Source organism: Diabrotica virgifera, chromosome 3 (genome assembly GCF_917563875.1).
Source record: "Diabrotica virgifera virgifera chromosome 3, PGI_DIABVI_V3a".
Lineage (NCBI taxonomy): Eukaryota > Metazoa > Arthropoda > Insecta > Coleoptera > Chrysomelidae > Diabrotica > Diabrotica virgifera.
The window spans coordinates 191,738,183-191,761,536 of NC_065445.1; the positions used below are offsets into that span (position 1 = coordinate 191,738,183).

General features: G+C 34.1%; 1 protein-coding gene across 3 annotated transcripts in view; it reads right to left on the reverse strand.

Annotated features, from left to right (window-relative positions):
• LOC126881483 (rhomboid-related protein 1-like) overlaps window positions 1–23,354 on the reverse strand; it is a 121,973-nt gene that overhangs the window by 62,682 nt on the left and 35,937 nt on the right. The window contains exons 1-2 of one of the 3 annotated variants that reach the window (XM_050645768.1): window positions 12,696–13,843; window positions 7,903–9,042 (exon numbers count right to left, since the gene is read on the reverse strand). In XM_050645768.1, the coding sequence (XP_050501725.1) occupies window positions 7,903–8,087 (185 nt within the window). In that variant the 5' untranslated portion in view covers window positions 8,088–9,042; window positions 12,696–13,843. Of the gene's footprint in view, window positions 1–7,902; window positions 9,100–12,695; window positions 13,844–17,681; window positions 17,751–23,354 lie in introns of those variants that run through there. The other 2 variants (XM_050645770.1, XM_050645769.1) reach the window with 2 other exon arrangements.

Genomic DNA, 23,354 nt, shown 5'->3' on the forward strand with positions numbered 1-23,354 from the left:
TTGGCCAATCATATTGGTCCTGGTTGCTGGATAATTGTCAAGGCGGTAGCCCAAAAAAATTATAAGAAGAAAAAGTAAGATTTAGGTTATGTTATGAAAAGGTAAACAATTGTATGTGTAGTAAATAAAATGATTTATTAAAATGCAGTACATACTGCAAGCAAAATAAAATTAATTAAATATACTTTTATATAATAATTGCATAGCATATCAATATTATGAGCAGCGTATCATTTTTCTTCTTCAATGACAGTAGGTATGAAATATACGTAAATTTGATAATTTCAATTGACAATATGATTTACGTAAGAAAATTGCAAGATTTCTCCTCTATTCGCGCACGATCGTTTCTCGTATCCACTCCAAGTACTTGCACACCGCGAATAAAGCCACATAACTTTTTTTCTATTGAGTATTTTGACTTGAAATTTTTCAGAAAACTTCTTTATGACTTATGTTTTAATGTTGTGTTGATAGACAAAGCGAAAACAGCGGGTCCGTTGGGAAAAATATTCCCATGGGATTTTTTTGCATAATCACATTCGTGAGACATCCCAGAATAAGGTTCAAGAAGTCGCCCACGTGAAAAGTGGTTCAATTTTTTAACAATTTTTTTTAATCAAATTGCAAAAATCAATATTTTTGGCTCGCACATTTTTTTTTGAGTTTTTTGGACCATTCTGGACAAAAAAGATCTCTTAATTTTTCTCTAACGTTGATCTTTTTCGAGTTATAAGCAATAATTTAAAATTTGAAAAACGCGAAAATGACCCTTTTTAAGACTGAATAACTTGGTTAAAAATTATTATTATGAAAGTTAGAAAGTGACTAAATCAAAATGTAAAGTCTCCGCTACATGATCTTGAAGAAATCTGTGTTATAAATTTATTAGGTACTAGGCTGTTATTTTTAATTAATAACAATGGCCGCTTAGATCGTATTGACGCGGCTGTAAATGTGAGTGCAAGTAAGATGCACAATTGGACTGCCGGAATGGCATCTCTCTCGCACTCAGCATTTACGGCCGCCTAACACGTGCATGGCGCTCATTATTATTACTTAAAAATAACAGCTTAGTAATAAAATAATGACAAAAATTGCTTTAGGATCTTGTAGGGGGGCATTAAACTTTGATTAAATCACTTTCTGACTTTCATAATAACAACTTTTAACCGAGTTATTAAGCCTTGAAAATCGCCATTTTTCGTTTTTTTTTTCAATTTTAAATTGCTTATAACTCGAAAACAATCAACTATAGAGAACAATTATAACAGACCTTTTTTTATCCAGAATGGTCAAAAAAATCCACAAAAAAAATTGTCCGGGCCAAAAATATTGATTTTTGCAATTTGATTAAAAAAAATTGTTAAAAAAAATTTGGACCACTTTTCACGTGGGCGACTTCTTGAACCTTATTCTGGGATGTCTCACGAATGTGATTATGCAAAAAAATCTCATGGGAATATTTTTCCCAACGAACCCGCCATTTTCGCCTTGCCTATGACGAAAATTATAAACTAAAAAGTTTCTTACTCAACTTTTTTAAGTAAACATGAAACTAGGGAAATCTGACGACCAAATGTTTCAAAATTAACAACTTCTCTTTTAATTCGTTTAAACATTTTGGACAAATCTCGTTGTTATCTAAATACTTCAAAGATAATACAGTAACATTTTCAAAGGGAAATATTTATGGTGATAAAAGATACAGCGAGTTAAAATTGACAAATCATTAAAATTGAATTTTCGCATTTTTGCTTAAAATTTAATTTTTGAATATTTCTAGATAAAAATAAACTTCGTATTCGTATTCAGCGACCTCGAAAACATAAAAAATGGCCAACATTTTCCATTCACCTACCATGGTCGCTTTTTCGATTTCTAAGCCTCAAATTAGGGGGTGCCGCTCGCCTACTATGTGTATGCCAAATTCCATGCCAATCTAAGCGGTTATTTAAAACGGTCTATTCAACCCAATAAACACCCTAGTTAAGAAAATTATGGGGACTTAATGCATATAAGTTATTATTTATGTCATTTATGTACTTTGGGTTTATCTTTTTATATCTTTTGATTCACAATTTCATTGGAAGTTCCCCCCTGTTGGAAGGCAAATTTCCCCTCCCAAGGCAAATGTCTAGATCCGCCACTGTTACAAAGTTTAGGAAAAGACTCATCAATACATATGTCAACCATCCATTTTGGTACAAGCGTGTGGGTTTTACGGCCCTCCCCATTTGGGTCTGTTTTTCCTGCTCGTCCACAAAACTCCCAAAAATTTGGAAAATCCAAAAATTAAGTACGATCTCTGCGGCTTCTGATAGTATTGATCTTTCCAAGAATGTTCCGATCTCTGCGGCTTCTGATAGTATTGATGACCTTTCCAAGAATGTTTAATTTTGAAAATCGTTTATATCATTCAAAAGTTACCTAGCTCAGAAATTTTACTTAATTTGTATAAGAAAAGGGGAAATGTTTGTTAGTATGTATGTATTTTTATATGTGTGTAGAAAAGTTACACTGATCTGAATTATTTTTCTATGTTCCAAGAGGTCAGAGTCGATTTTGAACCGATGTACTTTGTGACTTTTGACTACCCATATGATAATACCCAGCTATAATATGACACTGGGTAGATACAACAGGGCATATATTTTGGATTAATGTATCTTAAGTTCAAAGAGAGATAGGAAAACCGTAAACACATTAAATAGGTAGCGCTCAGTGGCGGCTGGTGGGGTAAAATTTTGGGTAGGCCACGACAGCAAATTACAAATAGCTATGCATAATACATAATATGCAAATAAAAATTTATTTTTATGCATAAAAATACTTAGAAGGTAACTGTAACAGATTTACATTTAATTATATTTTTAAAACTAAATAAAATTATGAACTAAAATTTACAAATAGTTTACATATTTTATTATTCATAGAGCAGGTTTATTCCTCTCTCTTTGCTTTGTGCAAATTTGTCAGTAAATTCGATAATTATGTTACAAGTAGCAACGAAGCTTGGCGAAGGCCCGTTTCAATCGGGCCTATAGACCAAGCATAACACGGCAATATAAAAATCATTCTCCGGCAAGCTGCTTAACTTCAAACGCTTTTTGTACGGAGATCTTATGTGAGATGGGTCGGCCAGCTCCGAGCGGGCCTATAATATGATATTTAAAATGCCTGAATACAATTCGATGCTTTCTGTGATAATATAATAGATATGTAATATAATATATGACAAAGTTGTCTTAACGGACGCTGATGTATTTAGTAATTTAGTACATTTAAAAGTTATTTACATGCTTTAACATAATTTTTTAATATTTATATCTTTTTCAATTTTAAAGCTCTTAAAACTATTGGGTAGGCCCGGCCTACCCTGCCTACCCCCAAAAGCCGCCACTGGCAGCGCTTGAGTTTAGCTTTCAAATGGTGCCTAAGGCAAGCCGCACACCAACGAAACATGAAACGTAAACCATGAAACATGAAACGTAAAACACGTTTCATCAAAATAAAACAGGGCTAAACAAATCTTAAAGTCCGCCTACCAATAAAACGAGTGTGATTCATGCTCATAAAACATTTTTTTCTATGGATGCTATACAATGTGCAAGTTCTCTCACTACTTACATGCATTCAAAACGAACAATTTCTCAGGCAGTGAGAAAAGTCGGCCATTGCAGTGAGAAATATTTTTTCTCACGGGTTCACCTCCGGTTTAGATACATATGATCGCCATTTCCATGGTAACATGCACAATACAAACACAATTATTTCTGTCCTACTCTGTTCTACAAAATATGTTCAAACTTGTCAAAACTTGTCATCATCAAAAATTACCTTTTAAGACTGTTCAACTGTGAATTATAATTTTAAATAAAGAAATATATAAATATTAAGAATATTAAATGCCTATGTGTATATATGTATTTTATTTCAATTTAGGCATATAATATACCTAAAAGCACCTAAATTATTTAATTTTGAAGTTTGAACTCTTGACAAAAACGCATCCATAGAAAAAGTACAGTGTACAACACGAGAGAAAATGACATATTTCTCTCTCGCTTGTGAGAAATATGTCTTTTTTCTCTCTTGTTGTACAATATACTATTATTTTCGGACAGTTTCACAAATGGCCGGACGTCTATTTGTTTAGCAGTGTTTTATTTCCATGAAACGTGATTTACGTTTCATGTTTCTTTGATGTGCCTGCCTAAGCGAGCTCGCAAACCAAAAGCGATATCCCTACATCGCATAACATACATAGCGGAACGATACGCACTGAGTGTCACATCTGGTTTTCGGTGATTCTTCGGTGACTTTCGGTGGAACTTCGTTCACCGAAACCAGATGTGACACTCAGTGCGTATCTTTCCGCAATGTATGTTATGCGATGTATGGATATCGCTTTTGGTTTGCGAGCTCCCTTAGAGTTCAAGATTGGATATACCTACACACGGCTCAGTATAGTCGAAAACTGAAAAATTAAAAAGAAAGACTAAGTTTTCAATCTAATAGCACATAAAATAATATTAAAAATATTACTCTACATTTCACCAGATCGAAAAAAATAGGAACCTTCTCTGGTTACACCTCCGAGGCTTCTAAAATTTGCAAGCCAAAGAGAAGGTTCCCATTGTTTTCGATCTGGTGGGATGTAGAGTAATATTTTTAATATTATTTTATGTGCTATTAGATTGAAAACTTAGTCTTTTGCTAGCAGTTGCCGCTAGGGCATCCCTGACATTTCGTTCGTTGCAATCCGTAACTGTACGCCGGAGTTTGTCCTAGTTGGGCCAGAGAGAGCATCATATGTGCCTCCTGATGAGAGACTAATAAGTTTCGAAACCGGTAGAGGTGCTCGCTCCACTCTATAATTGAACTAGAATATAATGCAGCTGTAGTTTCGTGTTGCAACGAAATTGAAAATGGTTATTCATTTTTAATTTACATGTTTACTCTGATTGAAGTACAAAGGGAACCATTCTTGTTGGATCTTTGCCGCGCTGAGCAGATGGGATGTGAATTGTAAATTGTAAAATTCCCTCAGCTTCTTTAGTCTCAGCATCCGTATGGCTTGCAAATTTTACAAGCCTCTGAGGTGTAACCAGAGAAGGTTCCCATTGTTTTTGATCTGGTGGGATGTAGAGTAATATTTTTAATATTATTTTATTTGCTATTAGATTGAAAACTTCGTCTTTTGCTAGCAGTTGCCTCTAGCGCATCCCTGCCATTTCGTTCGTTGCAATCCGTAACTGCACGCCGGGTTTTGTCCTGGTTGGGTCAGAGAGAGCAGCATATGTGCCTCCTGATGAGAGACTAATAAGTTTCGAAACCGGTAGAGGTGCTCGCTCCACTCTATAATTGAACTAGAATATAATGCAGCTGTAGTTTCGTGTTGCAACGAAATTGAAAATGGTTATTCATTTTTAATTTACATGTTTACTCTGATTGAAGTACAAAGGGAACCATTCTTGTTGGATCTTTGCCGCGCTGAGCAGATGGGACGTGAATTGTAAATTGTAAAATTCCCTCAGCTTCTTTAGTCTCAGCATCCGTATGGCTTGCAAATTTTACAAGCCTGTGAGGTGTAACCAGAGAAGGTTCCCATTGTTTTTGATCTGGTGGGATGTAGAGTAATATTTTTAATATTATTTTATTTGCTATTAGATTGAAAACTTCGTCTTTTGCTAGCAGTTGCCTCTAGCGCATCCCTGCCATTTCGTTCGTTGCAATCCGTAACTGCACGCCGGGTTTTGTCCTGGTTGGGTCAGAGAGAGCAGCATATGTGCCTCCTTATGAGAGACTATTGTTTGTTTTTTAACCAAGAGGAGCAACTCAAATTTACCACGCTGTATTGCTTGTTTGTAATTGGTCCAACCGCAGGCAAGTTTACTCCACTGTTATAAAATTTTGACACTAATGACATTTATCAAATTTTGACACTAGTGACATTTCATAGGATAATTAAATTATATCGGCGATATTTGTATTTTCTGCGTTATTCCTTTAATTTTTAGATTGTTAGTCTGCTTTTGTATAAAAAGCAGTTGTTTTTGGAACTCTTTAGCGACGTATTATTTTAATATAATATTTATGGATTACCGTTGAGGGCCGACTAGATCAACCAAAAAAGAAGATGTATTTGGTTATTATTCTAGTGACTTTCTTGGGTGTGAATCTGTCTTTTTAGTTTACTCCTCCTGGTTAAAAAATAAACATTAATAAGTTTCGAAATCGGTAGAGGTACTTGCTGCACTTTCTGATTGAACTAGAATATAATGCGGCTGTAGTTTCGTGTTGCAGCGAAATTGAAAATGGTTATTCATTTTTTTTTTTTGAAATATTTAACTTTAAATATTTTGGTTTTTCGACAATTACTCAAAATTTCCACCTACGAATTGGGCCAATAACTGAGCGTTTGTAGAACTTAAGACGCGTCTAACGATGTATAACTAGTGTGACCAACTAGCCCGAAAAATCCGGGACATGGCCCGAATTACGAAGTCGTGTCCCGGCGTCCCGGACAAGGCTTCTGGGCCATCCGAATTTTCAAAGTTTTGGTAACATTTTATTTTGATATTTTGGATACATTCTCATAAGAATTCACATCAAATTGAATTGGCGGGACGAAAAAAAGTGGACAATTTCTAGAGTGTAATACTAATACAACATCCAAAACGCATGCATTTTATATCGTGGTATTATAGTTCTACGAAAACTAAAACGGTGGACTTTTTTTCGTTCCTGTATTTTAATTATCGTCTTCTGAAAAAAAATGGCCCGATTTTCAATGAAAAGCCCCGGATTTCTGGTATTTTTTTCAACCTTGTCCCGGATTCGACTGAATTGGAGTTGGTCACACTATGTATAACTCATATCTGGGAAAATTCGAATTTTTAAGTTATAGGCCTCATAAGTATGAAGTTTATTTCCGATGGGAAAACCGATTTTTAAGCTCACTAAATCCTATAGTGATCATATTTGACCTTAGGTGCATCAGACATTACTTGTAAATGCCTGTCAAACCCATGATTAGTGATCAAAATCGGTTAAACCGTTTAGAAGTTATCGAGCTCCGAAGTATAACCCATTTAGCCATTGATCGGGTAATCCAAGATCATTTTCCAGCCATCCCAATATTTTTTCAATCTATTTTGAATAGAAAAAAGTCTAGTGTACAAATAAAAATTAGGATGGCTAAGATATGAACTTTCACAAGTTTAGTGTTGTAATCACTAGTCCATTTGGGCGATAATGTAGCAAAGACATTTATAACGCTTAACGTGCAATCGAGAAAGATTACATTTAAGTACATAGTTTTAATTTATAAAAAAAAATTGAAAAACTCCTGATACAAGAATAAAAATCCGCAAAACGCCGTAAAAATGAGTGACACATACAATATTCCAGCTACAAAAGAGCTGATATGAATATTACGTGGAGCAAAAATGTATTTTCATTTTGATGGAAAATAAAATTATAGTTTTATTTGCAAGACTTTTACAATAGTATTTGCTAAATTTGAGGTAAACGCGCCACAAAAGACTACCTTTGATAAAGTTTGAAATTTGAGGCTCGTTTGTGACTCGCTTTACGTCAAATTTAACAAATACTATGAAAAAATCTTTCAAAATAAAATTTTAATTTTATTTTCCATCAAAATGAAAATACATTTTTGTGCCAAGTAATATTCATATTAGCTCTTTTGTAGCTGGAATATTCTGTGTGCTACCCAATTTTACAGCGTTTAGCGGTTTTTATTCTTCTTTTTGTTATAAACTGTATAACGAATACATTCCCATAAAAAACTAAGTACATACTATGATTTGAAAAAATAGTTTCGTAATTATTTTAAAAAACAGACATTGTAGTATACATATAATAAAAAATTCTTACTTATCTGCAACATTGTAAAACGTTTCTTTAAAAGTCCTGTTTGTAAACATTTCCAAGAACTCCAGGAAGTCTAGTTGCCTATCTTTGTTCGTATCGAACTTGCTATACAGACTCTCTAAGCGTACGTTCAGAGTGGACGAGCAAAGAGCAAAGAGCAAAGAGCAAAGCGGAGAAATCAAACTCATACTGGCAAACGGAGGTGCACAGAGTGCTAGCAAAGAGCAAAGCGGCGAAACCAAACAAGTTTGATTTCTTTGGTCAATGTAGTGAGACCGCTCCCGCCTGAAAAAATTTTTGATTCGGTTTCTTTGTCAATTCCTATTCAAAAATGTCCCCTTTAAACAAATCTGAAGAGCACCGGGCGGAATTTTTGGGCAGAAATTGTTTAAACAATTTTATCTACTCTATGTTATGTTACGTGTAAGTCATTATAGATAGCAGTGCGTGAAGTGTTTAAAGTGAGCGTGAAGTAACAATGTATTTTAAATGGGACTTACTTTTTCGCACTGTTTTTAACACACTTTCATATAATCAAATATCCTTAACTTTGGCGTTGTCATGGTGATGACATAATGAGCAATAAATTACGACAAAAGTTTTTACAGTTTTGTGGTTTGAAAGAAGTTAGAATTTTTAAATGTCAAAGTTCTAAAAATTGTAGAATAGAAATGAATTCCAGTGACGAAGAGTTACAGTTTTTTTTATTTGTTTATGGTAGAGTAGATAAAATATTGTATGAAACTGTGCATGAAGTACTTTTTGCGAACTTACGCTATGTATAGCACTCGCTCCGCTGTCGCTCGTGCTCTAAATATCGCGTGCGTTCGCAAAAAGCATACTTCACGAACTGTTTCATAAATACCTATTTTTAAACAAATACAAAAGATCACAAAGATCAAAAGTAGTTTTCAATCCTAATAGTAAATTATTAATATTGAAAATATTAAAAATATTACTAAAAGATTTTTAAATTGAAAACTTATTGGTACACTTTCCTGGTGACACCTCCAAGACCAATTTGCAAGTCAAATGGATGCTGCAGTGAAGACGAGAGGGAAGGAATTCTACACTATGCAATTCACATCCCCCGTCTGCAGCTGGTAAAGTTCCAACGGAAAAATGCACCTAGTTAGGCCGCACCTACATTTGATCCGATTTTCTCCGATCAGATCAGATCCGACGTCGGCCGACGTCGGAATAGAAAATAAACACATAGTATTAAATGGGGGTGCCTACATTGGATCCGTTTTCTCCGATCCGATCAGATCAGATCAGATCCGACGTCGGCCGACGTCGAAATAAAAAATAAACCCATAGTATTAAATGGGAGTGCCTACATTGGATCCGTTTTTCTCCGATCCGATCAGATCAGATCAGATCCGATATCGGCCGACGTCGGGAGTAGCTTCTCCTATTCTCATCGAGAAGTGTTTGGTTTCATTCCGATTGGTTGCAAGTTGAGTTGCAATTTTAGTTGCAAGTTGGTTGCAAGTTGGTTGCAAATTGGTTGCAAATTGGTTGCAAGTTGGTTGCAAGTTGGTTGCAAACTGGTTGCAAGTTGGTTGCAAACTGGTTGCAAACTGGTTGCAAACTGGTTGCAAGTTGGTTGCAAACTGGTTGCAAGTTTGTTGCAAGTTGGGGGTTGCAAGCTACATGTTTAAATATATTCAATGTCATCATCTCAACACATCTTCATCGAAACTTATTGTCGGTGGTCGGTGGTCGGAAGATTACTGAACCAATGTAGGCACCCTCGCCGGAAAACCGGTCTGATCGGATCTGATCTGATCGGAGAAAGACGGATCCAATAGGGCTTTTCATCGACTGTCATTTGTTTCGAGCTTCTGTCATGTGTCACATAATATTGACATATCTACGCCATACGTCTTTGGTTTGTATTGTTTATATACCAATAACGTATGACGTAGATAAATTAATATTATGTGACACATGACAGAAGCTCGAAACAAATGACTGTGAATGAAAAGCCCTATGTAGGCACCGCCTGTCGAATCGGATCGGATCTGATCTGATCTGATCTGATCGGAGAAAATCGGATCCAATGTAGGTGTGCACTTACTCTACGGAGTAATACGACTATAAAATAAAAATGTATACCATTTTTATTATTATATATTTTTAGGTTTTTTGGGTTATTCTAAACAAAAAAGGTATCTTGTAATTTTTCCCAAAAATTAATAGTGTTCGAGTTATAGGCGATTTAAAATCTGAAAAATGCGAAAATACGCATTTTCGAGGCTTAAAAATTCATATTTCAATTAGTATTTTTGAGGTTACCAGATACTTAAATTGATGATTAAACATTCAGCTTCGATTCCATAGAGTTAAATATTAGCATAGAGAGAGTGTCATTCAGAGCGAAGTGACGACACCATCTTTTTTATTTGGATTAGTGCTGTTTCACTCTTACGCATAGTAAAGCTGCTACAGTTGTCCTCCTCTTCCGTGACTATATTCACACTGAATGTCATTATAGATTCTCGATACAATGTGTTAGAAGGAGATGCAGCAAACCAGTCCCCTGAGATCTTGTCGTCAGGAAGCGCGGAAGGTAGGCTCCCTCTATGTTAATATATACCTCTATGTTCGATTCTGAAGAGTGATCGCGTCTAACCTTAATTTATACCGTTGTTTTTTAATTGTTAAATATGCGTGTTTATCAGATTTTTTGCCGGTGCGGCGCGCTCTATTTCAAAAATCTCCTATTTCCTCCGAAAATTATTTTTTCTAGATTTTTTGGAATATTCTAAATAGAATAAGTTTTTTGACATTTTTCTCAAAAGTTAATAGTTTTAAAGTTATAAGCGATTTAAAATTCAAAAAATGACAAAAAAACTCATTTTTGGATTTTAAATCGCTTATAACTTTAAAACTGTTAACTTTTGAGAAAAATGTCAAGAAACTTATTTTATTTAGAAAATCCCAAAAAATCTAGAAAAAATAATTTTCGGAGAAACATAGGAGATTTTTGAAATAGAGCGCGCCACACCGGCAAAAAATCGAATAAACACGCATATTTAACAATTAAAAAACAACGGTATAAATTAAGGTTAGACGCGATCACTCTTCAGAGTCTTGAGGCTCAATGTTTAAACTTCAATTTAAGTATCTGGCAACCTCAAAAATACTAATTTAAATATGAGTATTTAGGCCTAGAAAATGGGTATTTTCGCATTTTTCAGATTTTAAATTGCCTATAACTCGAAAACTATCAATTTTTGAGAACATTTACAAGATACCTTTGTTGTTTAGATGACCCACAAAACTTAAAAATATATGTTCCAGAGCAAAAAACGTGATCTTTTGTATTTGTTAAAAAAAAATTGTTTAAACAATTTCTGCCCAAAAATTCCGCCCGGCACCCTTCAGATTTGTTTAAAGGAAATTTTAAAATATTTTTAAATAGGAATCCACAAAGAGACCGAATCGGAAATTTTTTCAGACGGGAGCGGTCTCACTACATGGACTACTGTGAGAGTAAAGAGCAAATATCCTACCGCTCCTATCCACACTGCCGAGTGGAAAAGAACTAAACTCTCGTCTAGCGTAACTACCCGCTATTAGCACTTCTTTGCTCTTTGCTCTTTGCTCTTTGCTCGTCCACTCTGAACGTGCACTTTTTGCTCTTTGCTCTTTGCTCGTTGCTCTTTGCTCTTTGCTCTTTGCTCTTTGCTCTTTGCTCGTCCACTCTGAACGCGGCCTAACAGAGTGGACGAGCAAAGAGCAAAGAGCAAAGAGCAAAGAGCAAAGAGCAAAGCGGAGAAATCAAACTCATACTGGCAAACGGAGGTGCACAGAGTGCTAGCAAAGAGCAAAGCGGCGAAACCAAACAAGTTTGATTTCTTTGGTCCATGTAGTGAGACCGCTCCCGTCTGAAAAAATTTTTGATTCGGTTTCTTTGTCAATTCCTATTCAAAAATGTCCCCTTTAAACAAATCTGAAGAGCACCGGGCGGAATTTTTGGGCAGAAATTGTTTAAACAATTTTATCTACTCTATGTTATGTTACGTGTAAGTTTTTAGTTTGTGAAAACTGTCATTATAGATAGCAGTGCGTGAAGTGTTTAAAGTGAGCGTGAAGTAACAATGTATTTTAAATGGGACTTACTTTTTCGCACTGTTTTTAACACACTTTCATATAATCAAATATCCTTAACTTTGGCGTTGTCATGATGATGACATAATGAGCAATAAATTACGACAAAAGTTTTTACAGTTTTGTGGTTTGAAAGAAGTTAGAATTTTTAAATGTCAAAGTTCTAAAAATTGTAGAATAGAAATGAATTCCAGTGACGAAGAGTTACAGTTTTTTTATTTGTTTATGGTAGAGTAGATAAAATATTGTATGAAACTGTGCATGAAGTACTTTTTGCGAACTTACGCGATGTATAGCACTCGCTCCGCTGTCGCTCGTGCTCTAAATATCGCGTGCGTTCGCAAAAAGCATACTTCACGAACTGTTTCATAAATACCTATTTTTAAACAAATACAAAAGATCACGTTTTTTGCTCCGGAACATATATTTTTAGACGAAGTAGTTTTCAATCCTAATAGTAAATTATTAATATTGAAAATATTAAAAATATTACTAAAAGATTTTTAAATTGAAAACTTATTGGTACACTTTCCTGGTGACACCTCCAAGACCAATTTGCAAGTCAAATGGATGCTGCAGTGAAGACGAGAGGAAAGGAATTCTACACTATGCAATTCACATCCCCCGTCTGCAGCTGGTAAAGTTCCAACGGAAAAATGCACCAAGTTAGGCCGCACCTACATTTGATCCGATTTTCTCCGATCAGATCAGATCCGACGTCGGCCGACGTCGGAATAGAAAATAAACCCATAGTATTAAATGGGGGTGCCTACATTGGATCCGTTTTCTCCGATCCGATCAGATCAGATCAGATCCGACGTCGGCCGACGTCGAAATAAAAAATAAACCCATAGTATTAAATAAGAGTGCCTACATTGGATCCGTTTTTCTCCGATCCGATCAGATCAGATCAGATCCGATATCGGCCGACGTCGGGAGTAGCTTCTCCTATTCTCATCGAGAAGTGTTTGGTTTCATTCCGATTGGTTGCAAGTTGAGTTGCAATTTTAGTTGCAAGTTGGTTGCAAGTTGGTTGCAAATTGGTTGCAAGTTGGTTGCAAGATGGTTGCAAGTTGGTTGCAAATTGGTTGCAAGTTGGTTGCAAACTGGTTGCAAACTGGTTGCAAACTGGTTGCAAACTGGTTGCAAACTGTTTGCAAACTGGTTGCAAACTGGTTGCAAGTTGGTTGCAAACTGGTTGCAAGTTTGTTGCAAGTTGGGGGTTGCAAGCTAACATGTTTAAATATATTCAATGTCATCATCTCAACACATCTTCATCGGAACTTATTGTCGGTGGTCGGTGGTCGGAAGATTACTGAACCAATGTAGGCACCCTCGCCGGAAAACCGGTCTGATCGGATCTGGGCCCTGATTCTAAATCAAATTTCGACACTAAACAAGTCGCTTTCAATATGGCGATGGCGACTGTCGAAATTATTTGACACGGAGATGAATGAATGGCCAAAAGCGAGGTTAGGTTTAGTTTAGATGTGTTTTGTTTATTTCTTGCAAGGAAAACTAAATCAAAAGGTATTATAATATAGCTGGGTTTAATTGAAATTTGCTTGTTTTGAGGAATTAGATAGAATAGTATTAAATTAGAAATATAATAATTGAGAATGTCCACAACATGAATCATCAACTCAATGAAAGATGTGAGGTAATAATCTGGGAAAATTAGTAAAAAACAAGGAAAATTAATTACCAGCTATTTTATTGCTGGACATGCTGAAATAAAATCTTCAAGATTTCCTATATTAGTAATATAGCTGTGCAAAGTCCACAGAAAGTGTGCTATTTTGTTTATAAACAAATTAGCGCTCCGAAATCTTTTTTTTTTATTATTGCTCTAAAACTCCGAAAATTTTAACTTTAAACCAAAACACTCACATAAAAATTGACAGTAATTTAATTCTGCACATTAATAATTTATTCCAATTTCCTTCGACGGAAATTTTCTTCGGAAAATTCGGGTTTTCCAAACAAAATCTTTAATTTTCAACTAAAATTTGAGGGAAGTAATTATTTATCAATAATTAAATAATTTGGTGACAGTGACATAAATCTTTTTTGTTATGAGTGTCTTGAAGATATGAAAATTTGTATGTACAAAGAAGACCGGAATTAAAAGGTATCTAATGGTTCAAAGATTAAAATCCTGTTGTTTATAACTCTGTCGCAAATGCCGGTCAAATTTGACCGGTTATACCTGGAATCACTCCTCGCAATTCAATTTGTTTTTCTTCGAAAAGGACACAGAAGCCGTGCTCTTTTCAACAGCGTTAACTTAATTTAATTTAATCTAATATTTTCTGAGGGGTTCTATTTGTTTATAAGCCAAAAAATTGTTTCTTTATAACATTCCCGAGACCGCTCAAATGGTCCAATTTCAATCCTGTAAGGTACGTTGAATAGGTATAGTGCTTTTTTATATGAAAATCATAGTTATTCTGGTGTATCATAATCTTTCTGGTTATTATTTCGACCGAAATTTTTTAATTAACATTTTAATTATTGCTAAACTATTGGTTAGATTGTCGCCGGTCTCCTGATATACAGAGAGGGGCTAAATTATGGAATAAATTCATTTTCTCTAAAATGGACGATTTTAGAGAAAAATCCCGAAACAGGTCGATTTTTATTTTTAAATTAAATTTCTTGGCATATATTTCAAACTAGTGACGTCATCCATCCGAGCGTGATGACGTAATTATTTTTTTAAATAGGAATATGGGTTCGTGTTGTAGCTCATTTACAAAGGCGTTCAATTCTCTATTCAGTATTATAAACATTAGTTTCATTATTTATACAGGGAGGCCAAGAAAAATTTTGAATTAAATTAATTGACGCAAGAAGAAGAATGCATGTAATTTATTTAACTCAAAATACATTGTATTGCTGTCAGAAAATAGAAAAAAATGTTTATTTTGCAAATAAACATTGCTTTTAGCTTAAATTAAAAGTTCAAACTGCCAATAGGTAGGAGGGAGTCTGTTTGTGATTTAATTTAAGCGAAAAGAAATGTTTATTTGTGAAATAAACCTTTTTTTCTATTTTCTGACAGCAGTACAATGTATTTTGAGTTAAATAAATTACATACATTCTTCTTTTTGCGCCAATTAATTTAATTCAAAATTTTTTTTTGGCAACCATGTATAAATACCTAATGATATTAATGTTTATATTACTGAATAGAGAATTAAACGCCCTTTCAAATGACCTACCACACGACCCCTATTCCCATTAACAAAATTATCGATTACGTCATCACGCTCAGATGGATGACGTCACTAGTATGAAATATATGCCAAAAAATTGTAATTTAAAAATAAAAATCGACCTCTTTCGGGATTTTGCTCCAAAATCGTCCGTTTTAAAGAAATGAATTTATTCCATAATTTAGCCCCTCTGTATAATCTACTATAATAAATCTTTCATGTCTTCAATTATTTAATTATTGATAAATAATTAGGTACTTCCCTAAAATTTTAATTGAAAATGGCAGATTTTTTGGGAAAACTCGGATTTTCTGAGTAAAATTTTTGTTGAAGGAAATCGGAAAAAAAATAACTTTGTGCAGAACTAAATTACGGTGAATTTTTATTTGAGTGTTTTTGGCTCAAAGGAAAAAATATAGGAGTTACAGACCACTAATTGAAAAAAAAAAAGAAGATTTAGGAGTGCTAATTTGTTTATAAATAAAATAACACACTTTCTGCGGACTTGTCATACCCCATATTACTAATATATGCAATCTTAAGATTCGATTTTAGCAATAAAATAGCTGGTAAATAATTTTTCCCAAAAATGGTATTTTTTCGATAATTTTCCCAGACTATCAACAAAATCCAAGAAACCGAAGCGCCAACCCAAATTCTGAGCAGTCTCAACATAATAAGGTTAATATCCCCAAGAATCGCGCGGTGTCGAAATGAAATTGCGACTGTCGAAATGAATTAGAATCAGGCCCCTGATCTGATCGGAGAAAGACGGATCCAATAGGGCTTTTCATCGACTGTCATTTGTTTCGAGCTTCTGTCATGTGTCATATAATATTGATATATCTACGCCATACGTCTTTGGTTTGTATTGTTTATATACCAATAACGTATGACGTAGATAAATTAATATTATGTGACACATGACAGAAGCTCGAAACAAATGACTGTGAATGAAAAGCCCTATGTAGGCACTGCCTGTCGGATCGGATCGGATCTGATCTGATCTGATCTGATCGGAGAAAATCGGATCCAATATAGGCAATGTAGGTGTGCACTTACTCTACGGAGTAATACGACTATAAAATAAAAATGTATACCATTTTTATTATTATATATTTTTAGGTTTTTTGGATTATTCTAAACAAAAAAGGTATCTTGTAATTTTTCCCAAAAATTAATAGTGTTCGAGTTATAGGCGATTTAAAATCTGAAAAATGCGAAAATACGCATTTTCGAGGCTTAAAAATTTATATTTCAATTAGTATTTTTGAGGTTACCAGATACTTAAATTGATGATTAAACATTCAGCTTCGATTCTGAAGAGTGATCGCGTCTAACCTTAATTTATACCGTTGTTTTTTAATTGTTAAATATGCGTGTTTATCAGATTTTTTTGCCGGTGCGGCGCGCTCTGTTTCAAAAATCTCCTATTTCCTCCGAAAATTATTTTTTCTAGATTTTTTGGGATATTCTAAATAGAATAAGTTTCTTGACATTTTTCTCAAAAGTTAATAGTTTTAAAGTTATAAGCGATTTAAAATCCAAAAAATGACAAAAAAACTCATTTTTGGATTTTAAATCGCTTATAACTTTAAAACTGTTAACTTTTGAGAAAAATGTCAAGAAACTTATTTTATTTAGAAAATCCCAAAAAATCTAGAAAAAATAATTTTCGGAGGAAAATAGGAGATTTTTGAAATAGAGCGCGCCACACCGGCAAAAAATCGAATAAACACGCATATTTAACAATTAAAAAACAACGGTATAAATTAAGGTTAGACGCGATCACTCTTCAGAGTCTTGAGGCTCAATGTTTAAACTTCAATTTAAGTATCTGGCAACCTCAAAAATACTAATTTAAATATGAGTATTTAGGCCTCGAAAATGGGTATTTTCGCATTTTTCAGATTTTAAATTGCCTATAACTCGAAAACTATCAATTTTTGAGAACATTTACAAGATACCTTTGTTGTTTAGATGACCCACAAAACTTAAAAATATATGTTCCAGAGCAAAAAACGTGATCTTTTGTATTTGTTTAAAAAAATTGTTTAAACAATTTCTGCCCAAAAATTCCGCCCGGCACCCTTCAGATTTGTTTAAAGGAAATTTTAAAATATTTTTAAATAGGAATCCACAAAGAGACCGAATCGGAAATTTTTTCAGACGGGAGCGGTCTCACTACATGGACTACTGTGAGAGTAAAGAGCAAATATCCTACCGCTCCTATCCACACTGCCGAGTGGAAAAGAACTAAACTCTCGTCTAGCGTAACTACCCGCTATTAGCACTTCTTTGCTCTTTGCTCTTTGCTCGTCCACTCTGAACGTGCACTTTTTGCTCTTTGCTCTTTGCTCGTTGCTCTTTGCTCTTTGCTCTTTGCTCTTTGCTCTTTGCTCGTCCACTCTGAACGCGGCCTAATACATCATCTGGAATATTAACTTCTTCCTGCGTTTCCAAAAATTTTCTAAGTTCGTTGACGCTTACTAGACCGTCTTTATCAGTATCACACTGAAATAAAAGAAATATTATGTAAAATACCTAATCTAAAAATGAACTGAAAGTATAAGAAGTTTCATGCATTAGAAGTAGAAGTATGTAGATTTATTTTATCAAATTTTCTGGCTATACACGATTGAAAGCATTCGATAGTTAATGAAAAATAAGAATATACCGATATAGAGATCAGATTTAGTGAGAAAACAGACCCACCTGTTTCTTTTTTGTTATGTAAAGAATCAACGCGTAGGTTCAGATACAGTATGGTGCAAATGTTTGGAATAAATTTGTTATTTCGTAAGCCAGTGACTTTAAGGAAAAATCCTAAAACAGGTCGATTTTTATTTTTAAATTACGATTTTTTGACATATCTATATATCATTTAAAAGTGACTAAAAAGCTAAATATCAAATTTCGTCACTCAAATTTTGCGATTAAACTTTGCAATGCATAAATTTGCACTTTTTACTTTAAAAAATGCATAACCTCATTCAGAATAAGAATGAAAGATTAAAGCAGGTCTTCATAAATGTTAGAGCTATATACTGTAAAAATTTTAGAAACAAATATTGAAATAGAACAGAGTTGTGGCGAGGTAAACGCAAAAAAACGTGATTTTAGTTTTTATTTATTTTATTTATGTCCTTTTCTTTGTTTCCATAAACCACACCAAACAGTTATTTTTTTCTGAATGTAATGGCAACTCTGGAACCTCTTTGGGTTGTTCATCAACACAAATACGGGCATTTTGTTTATTCACTTCGCTTCACTTCACAGCGCCAAAGAGCGGGGTCCTTTACTTTGTTTCCATTAACCACACCAAACAGTTATTTTTTTTAATGTAGTGGCAACTCTTGAACCTCTTTGGGTTGCTCATCAACCCAGATACGGGCATTTTGTTTATCCACTTCCCCACTAAACCAAAAATGGGCCTCATCGAATCGAAAAAAAAACGACGACGAATCGATTCTTCGTTATTTTCGCGTACACCATCCGCTACCGCTGCTATATTTTCTTCAGTACGTGTTGAATGTGGTCTATTTGGTCATGTGTTATTCAATTATGAAAACTGGGTTTCAAACTTACTGATGATATAGCGAATTATGCGTTCGGGTGCCAATCATATGGACCATACTTAATTGCTCTAAGCGCACGAAACACATTCCTCATTGAACGCCTATTTTTGTAATATAGCTGAATAATAGTCTAGACCAGCGATACTCAACCTTTTTCTTTTCTGGGCCACACAGTAGCCATTGCAACAGCTTGCGGGCCGCAACCAACGTGAAGTAGTTTCATTGGAAAACGGAAATACTTAAATGGTGAATAGAGGTAAATGAGGCGGTTGTAGACATACTGAATTTATTGCCCCACCGATTTTTATAACCGAGTTAAAGGGTGTTTTACCGATTTTGACCATTTTTTCTGGACCCATAACTTTAGAACAGCCTTGTATATTTTTTTGATATTTGGTACACATATATCGCATTTAGAATCCAAACCACCCAACTACTAATCACAAGAAAAATCCAGGCCCGGATTAAACATAATTATAAATTCATTGTGACCTTGAAACAACATCCTGTGTATTGAAATTTTCAAAGCCAGTTTGCACATTTGAAACGAGCACAAAAAAACTAATTTTAATGGTTCGCTTCTATGTTTTGTGCAGAAAATTTATTGACTTTAATTTTGAAATCATGTCAGAACTTTTAAGAACTCCATACTCGAACTTTCAAAACAAAAATGTTTGATATACTTTCAAAATTATTGTCATTAAATTGTCTGAGCCAAAAATTGAAGCGAGCAATTAAACTTAGTTTTATGCCCTTTTCAAATGTGCTAACGAATTTTGAAAATTTCAATATACAGGTGTTGTTTTCAAAGTCACAATTATTTAATTTTTTTTTGTTAATCCAGACCTGAACTTTTCTTGTGATTACTAAATGAGTCGTTGCAATATAGTAAATAAGTATTGATTATTTTTAAAATAAGTATTTATTCACTAACTTTAATAATTTATTATTAAAAGTTAATAACGCCTGCTTTTTAATCAGAGTTCTTCAAAATGTCAATATAATTTCAAAATTAAAGTCATTGAATTGTCTGTTTCACGCACAAACACGCCTCAAACACACCAGCACACTATCAAATAATTCGAAAAACACGTGGAATTTAACAAATAATTTGATCTATTACAGGGCCTTTTAGTTAGCCTTCGGGCCACATAAAAAACGCTAAAGGGCCGCATGCGGCCCGCGGGCCGCAGGTTGAGTATCGCTGGTCTAGACGTTGTGCCGAACTAAATCTTTGCAGCAAGAAATGTCAAACAATACTGAATAAGAACGCAACGTTAGGTGATACGATTCAAGCACGATCTCCCATAAAATCCCCACCAAAAAAAGTACCTCTAAATGAATCACCCTTTATTTAAGTTAACATGTAAATATAAAGTAAAGCGGCTTTTCTTTTGATTAAAATTATTTAAAAGGAAGATTTTCTTTTACTACTACCACAATTATTGCGACTTTCAGCGGAGTCAGAGCTCCTCGAAAATTATTCATATTAACAATTTGTTGTTGTTTTTTAGTAATACTAAAAATACTTAGTTTATCATTTTATCAACCTCAACCAATTTTCAACTTTACCTCATAGATAAAAAAGTTCATTTTTAATTAAATATTTGTAACAGATTTGGGTAGGTTGTTCTGACGCCGTGAATACTTATTGGCTCCCGATATCATTTAATATTGCACTATTTGCATCTGGATTTTTGTTTACATTATAAGCTTACCTAATACCCTCGAATACCCTATGTACTAGTACTAGGTAGGTACCTATTAGACTATTCCATTTTTCCGATTTTTCTAACGAAAAATTAAAATCTTTGATGTTTAATAACTCAAAAAGTTTTGATTTATTTTAATAACTTTATATAACAAATTTTGCTTAGAATTTGTCCCTTTATCGATTTATGGTATTATTTTTAATAAAATAATTTTCACCCCCGAGAAGGGGTGGCATGCACCCCCAAAGTAAAAGCGGAAAATTGGTATTGTGTCACCTTTGTTCCTTGAAGTATTCTCTAGCTACTCACCAATTTTCATGATAATTGATGGAGGTTCAACGAAATCTGAGGTAATAGCTCATATCCACCTTCAGTGACTCCACTAATAAGGTAAGTTAAGTAGAACAGTGCATATTTAAAAAAAAAACTGACGGTTTGAGCAGGGCGTAAGGAAATGGGTGGGTTTTGTAGAGTCAGCTCAATATGCAACCACTTACGTTTCCTTCAGAAACGTAGTCAGTACTTGAGACAGAACCTCTGGGGGGAGAATGACAAGATGTCAGGATTGACAGTAGAAGTTAGGTTAATGATAAGGACGATTGCTTTGAGATATAATTGTAATAAAGTGCTAAAGAAAGATTATCTCAATAATACTACATGGTGGCAGCGAACTTGCAAATACTCCGAGGAATATTTGGCAAGTAGAACCTTCTTCGAAGAGCAGAAATAGAGTTAAATAAATCCAGGAATGGCAGATAATCAAGCAGGGAGCCACGTGCTTGCCAATATGGCAACAGTATCAGCTCCTTCTAAATTTAATTTCTCCCTTCCAGGATCATGGAATCAGTGGAAAAAGAGGTTACAAAGTTATGTGTCGGTTAGCGGTTTTATAAACAAACCAGAAGCTGAAAAAATTGATATGCTAGTGTATCTAATGGGGGCAGAAGCAGAGGAAATTATAACTCAATTTAATCTAACACCCGCACAGCAAATATATAGGGTGAGGCAGATAACTGGCCTATTAGAAATATCTCTAGAACTAAAGGCAACAGAATCATGAAAATTGGAATAAAGGGGGTTTGAGGGATGATCTATTAAATGAAATTATTTTCATCTCTTTGCAACTTCCGGTTATACCGGAAGTTGCTTATAACTTGGTTTTTTTAAGTGGCACACCCTGTATATTTTTACATTTTTGGATTCTCCTCAATATCTTCTTTCTTAAAATATGAGATTTTGTAATATTATACAGGGTATTTTAAAAGATATTTACGTTTTTTTATTAATTTCGTAGCAACATTCACACCCTGTAGAATTGTAATAGTTTGACATTAAAAACTCTGTTTACGATCAAGTCATTTTTAATATAGTCTATTATTGTTAAGAATTATTAGTATAGCTAATTTTGAAATTTTAGTATACAGTGTTGGTCGAAACTCGGAATGAATATTTTCTGAATTTTCTTAAATAGAATAGTATTTTAGTATTGTAATTAAATGATATTTCATTGTACTTTTTTATTTTATAAGTATTCCCTATACCTAACTGCTTTATTTTGTGAGTTATTGGTGATTCAAGCTAAACATTAATTGCAACAAAAAATACGTAAAATTTTATTAGGTTGGCCGTGAAAATATTCAATCACAAATAATTTTTCAGAAATAAATACATATTAATCTAGACTGATCCTTAAAATTACCAATAATGGTTTAGCTATCAAAATACCTACGTAGTTAAGATTGTTGGTGCGACTAACAATTAAGCACAAATTAAAGCAGTTAGGTATAGGGAATGCTTAAGAAATAAAAAAGTACCATAAAATATCATTTCATTACAATACTAAAATACAGGGTGTTCCATTTAAGAAAACTCAGAAAATACTCATTCCGAGTTTCGACCAACCCTGTATACTAAAATTAAAAATTTAGCTATACTAATGATTCTTAACAATAGTAGACTATATTAAAAATCATTTGAACGTAAGTAGAGTTTTAGTTGTCAAACTACTACAATTCTACAGGGTGTGAATATTGCTACGAAATGAATAAAAAAACGTAATTATCTTTTAAAATACCCTATATAACATTACAAATCCTGATATTTTAAGAAAGAAGACATCGAAGAGAATCCAAAAATGTAAAAATATACAGGGTGTCCCATAAAAAAACGAAGTTATAAGCAACTTCCGGTATAACCGGAAGTTGCAAAGAGATGAAAATATTTTCATTTAATAGATCATCCTTCAAAACCCCTGTATTCCAATTTTTATGATTCTGTTGCCTTTAGTTCTCGAGATATTTCTAATAGGCCAGTTATCTGCCTCACCCTGTATAGTATTATGATCGAGAAATTTGATGCTCATTTTATACCCCAAAAGAACGTAATATTTGAACGATTCAAGTTCAACACACGTAGTCAACAGCCAGGGGAGTCGGTGGATGAATATATCACTGCACTTCATAGCCTTGCAGAGCATTGTAGTTATGGGGCTCTAAAAGATTAGTTAATAAGAGACCGCATAGTAGTAGGAGTTTTAGATGTAAAAGTAAGTGAAAGGTTACAACTCCAAAAGAACCTAACATTAGGGGAAGCTGTATTAAAAGTACGTCAAGCCGAGCTGCAGAATTCTCAAAACAAGATTCTTAGACAAGAACGAGTACAAGAAGTAGCTACGGTCAATACACACAGAGGTAACTACTGGTCACAATCACAAGCAGAACCAAATAAATATGGACAACAGAACACACAGGGGAAATCCAACAAAAACTACAAATGTACATACTGTAGTGTACCAAGCTGCAACAGCTGAGAAAGATGTCCAGCAAAAG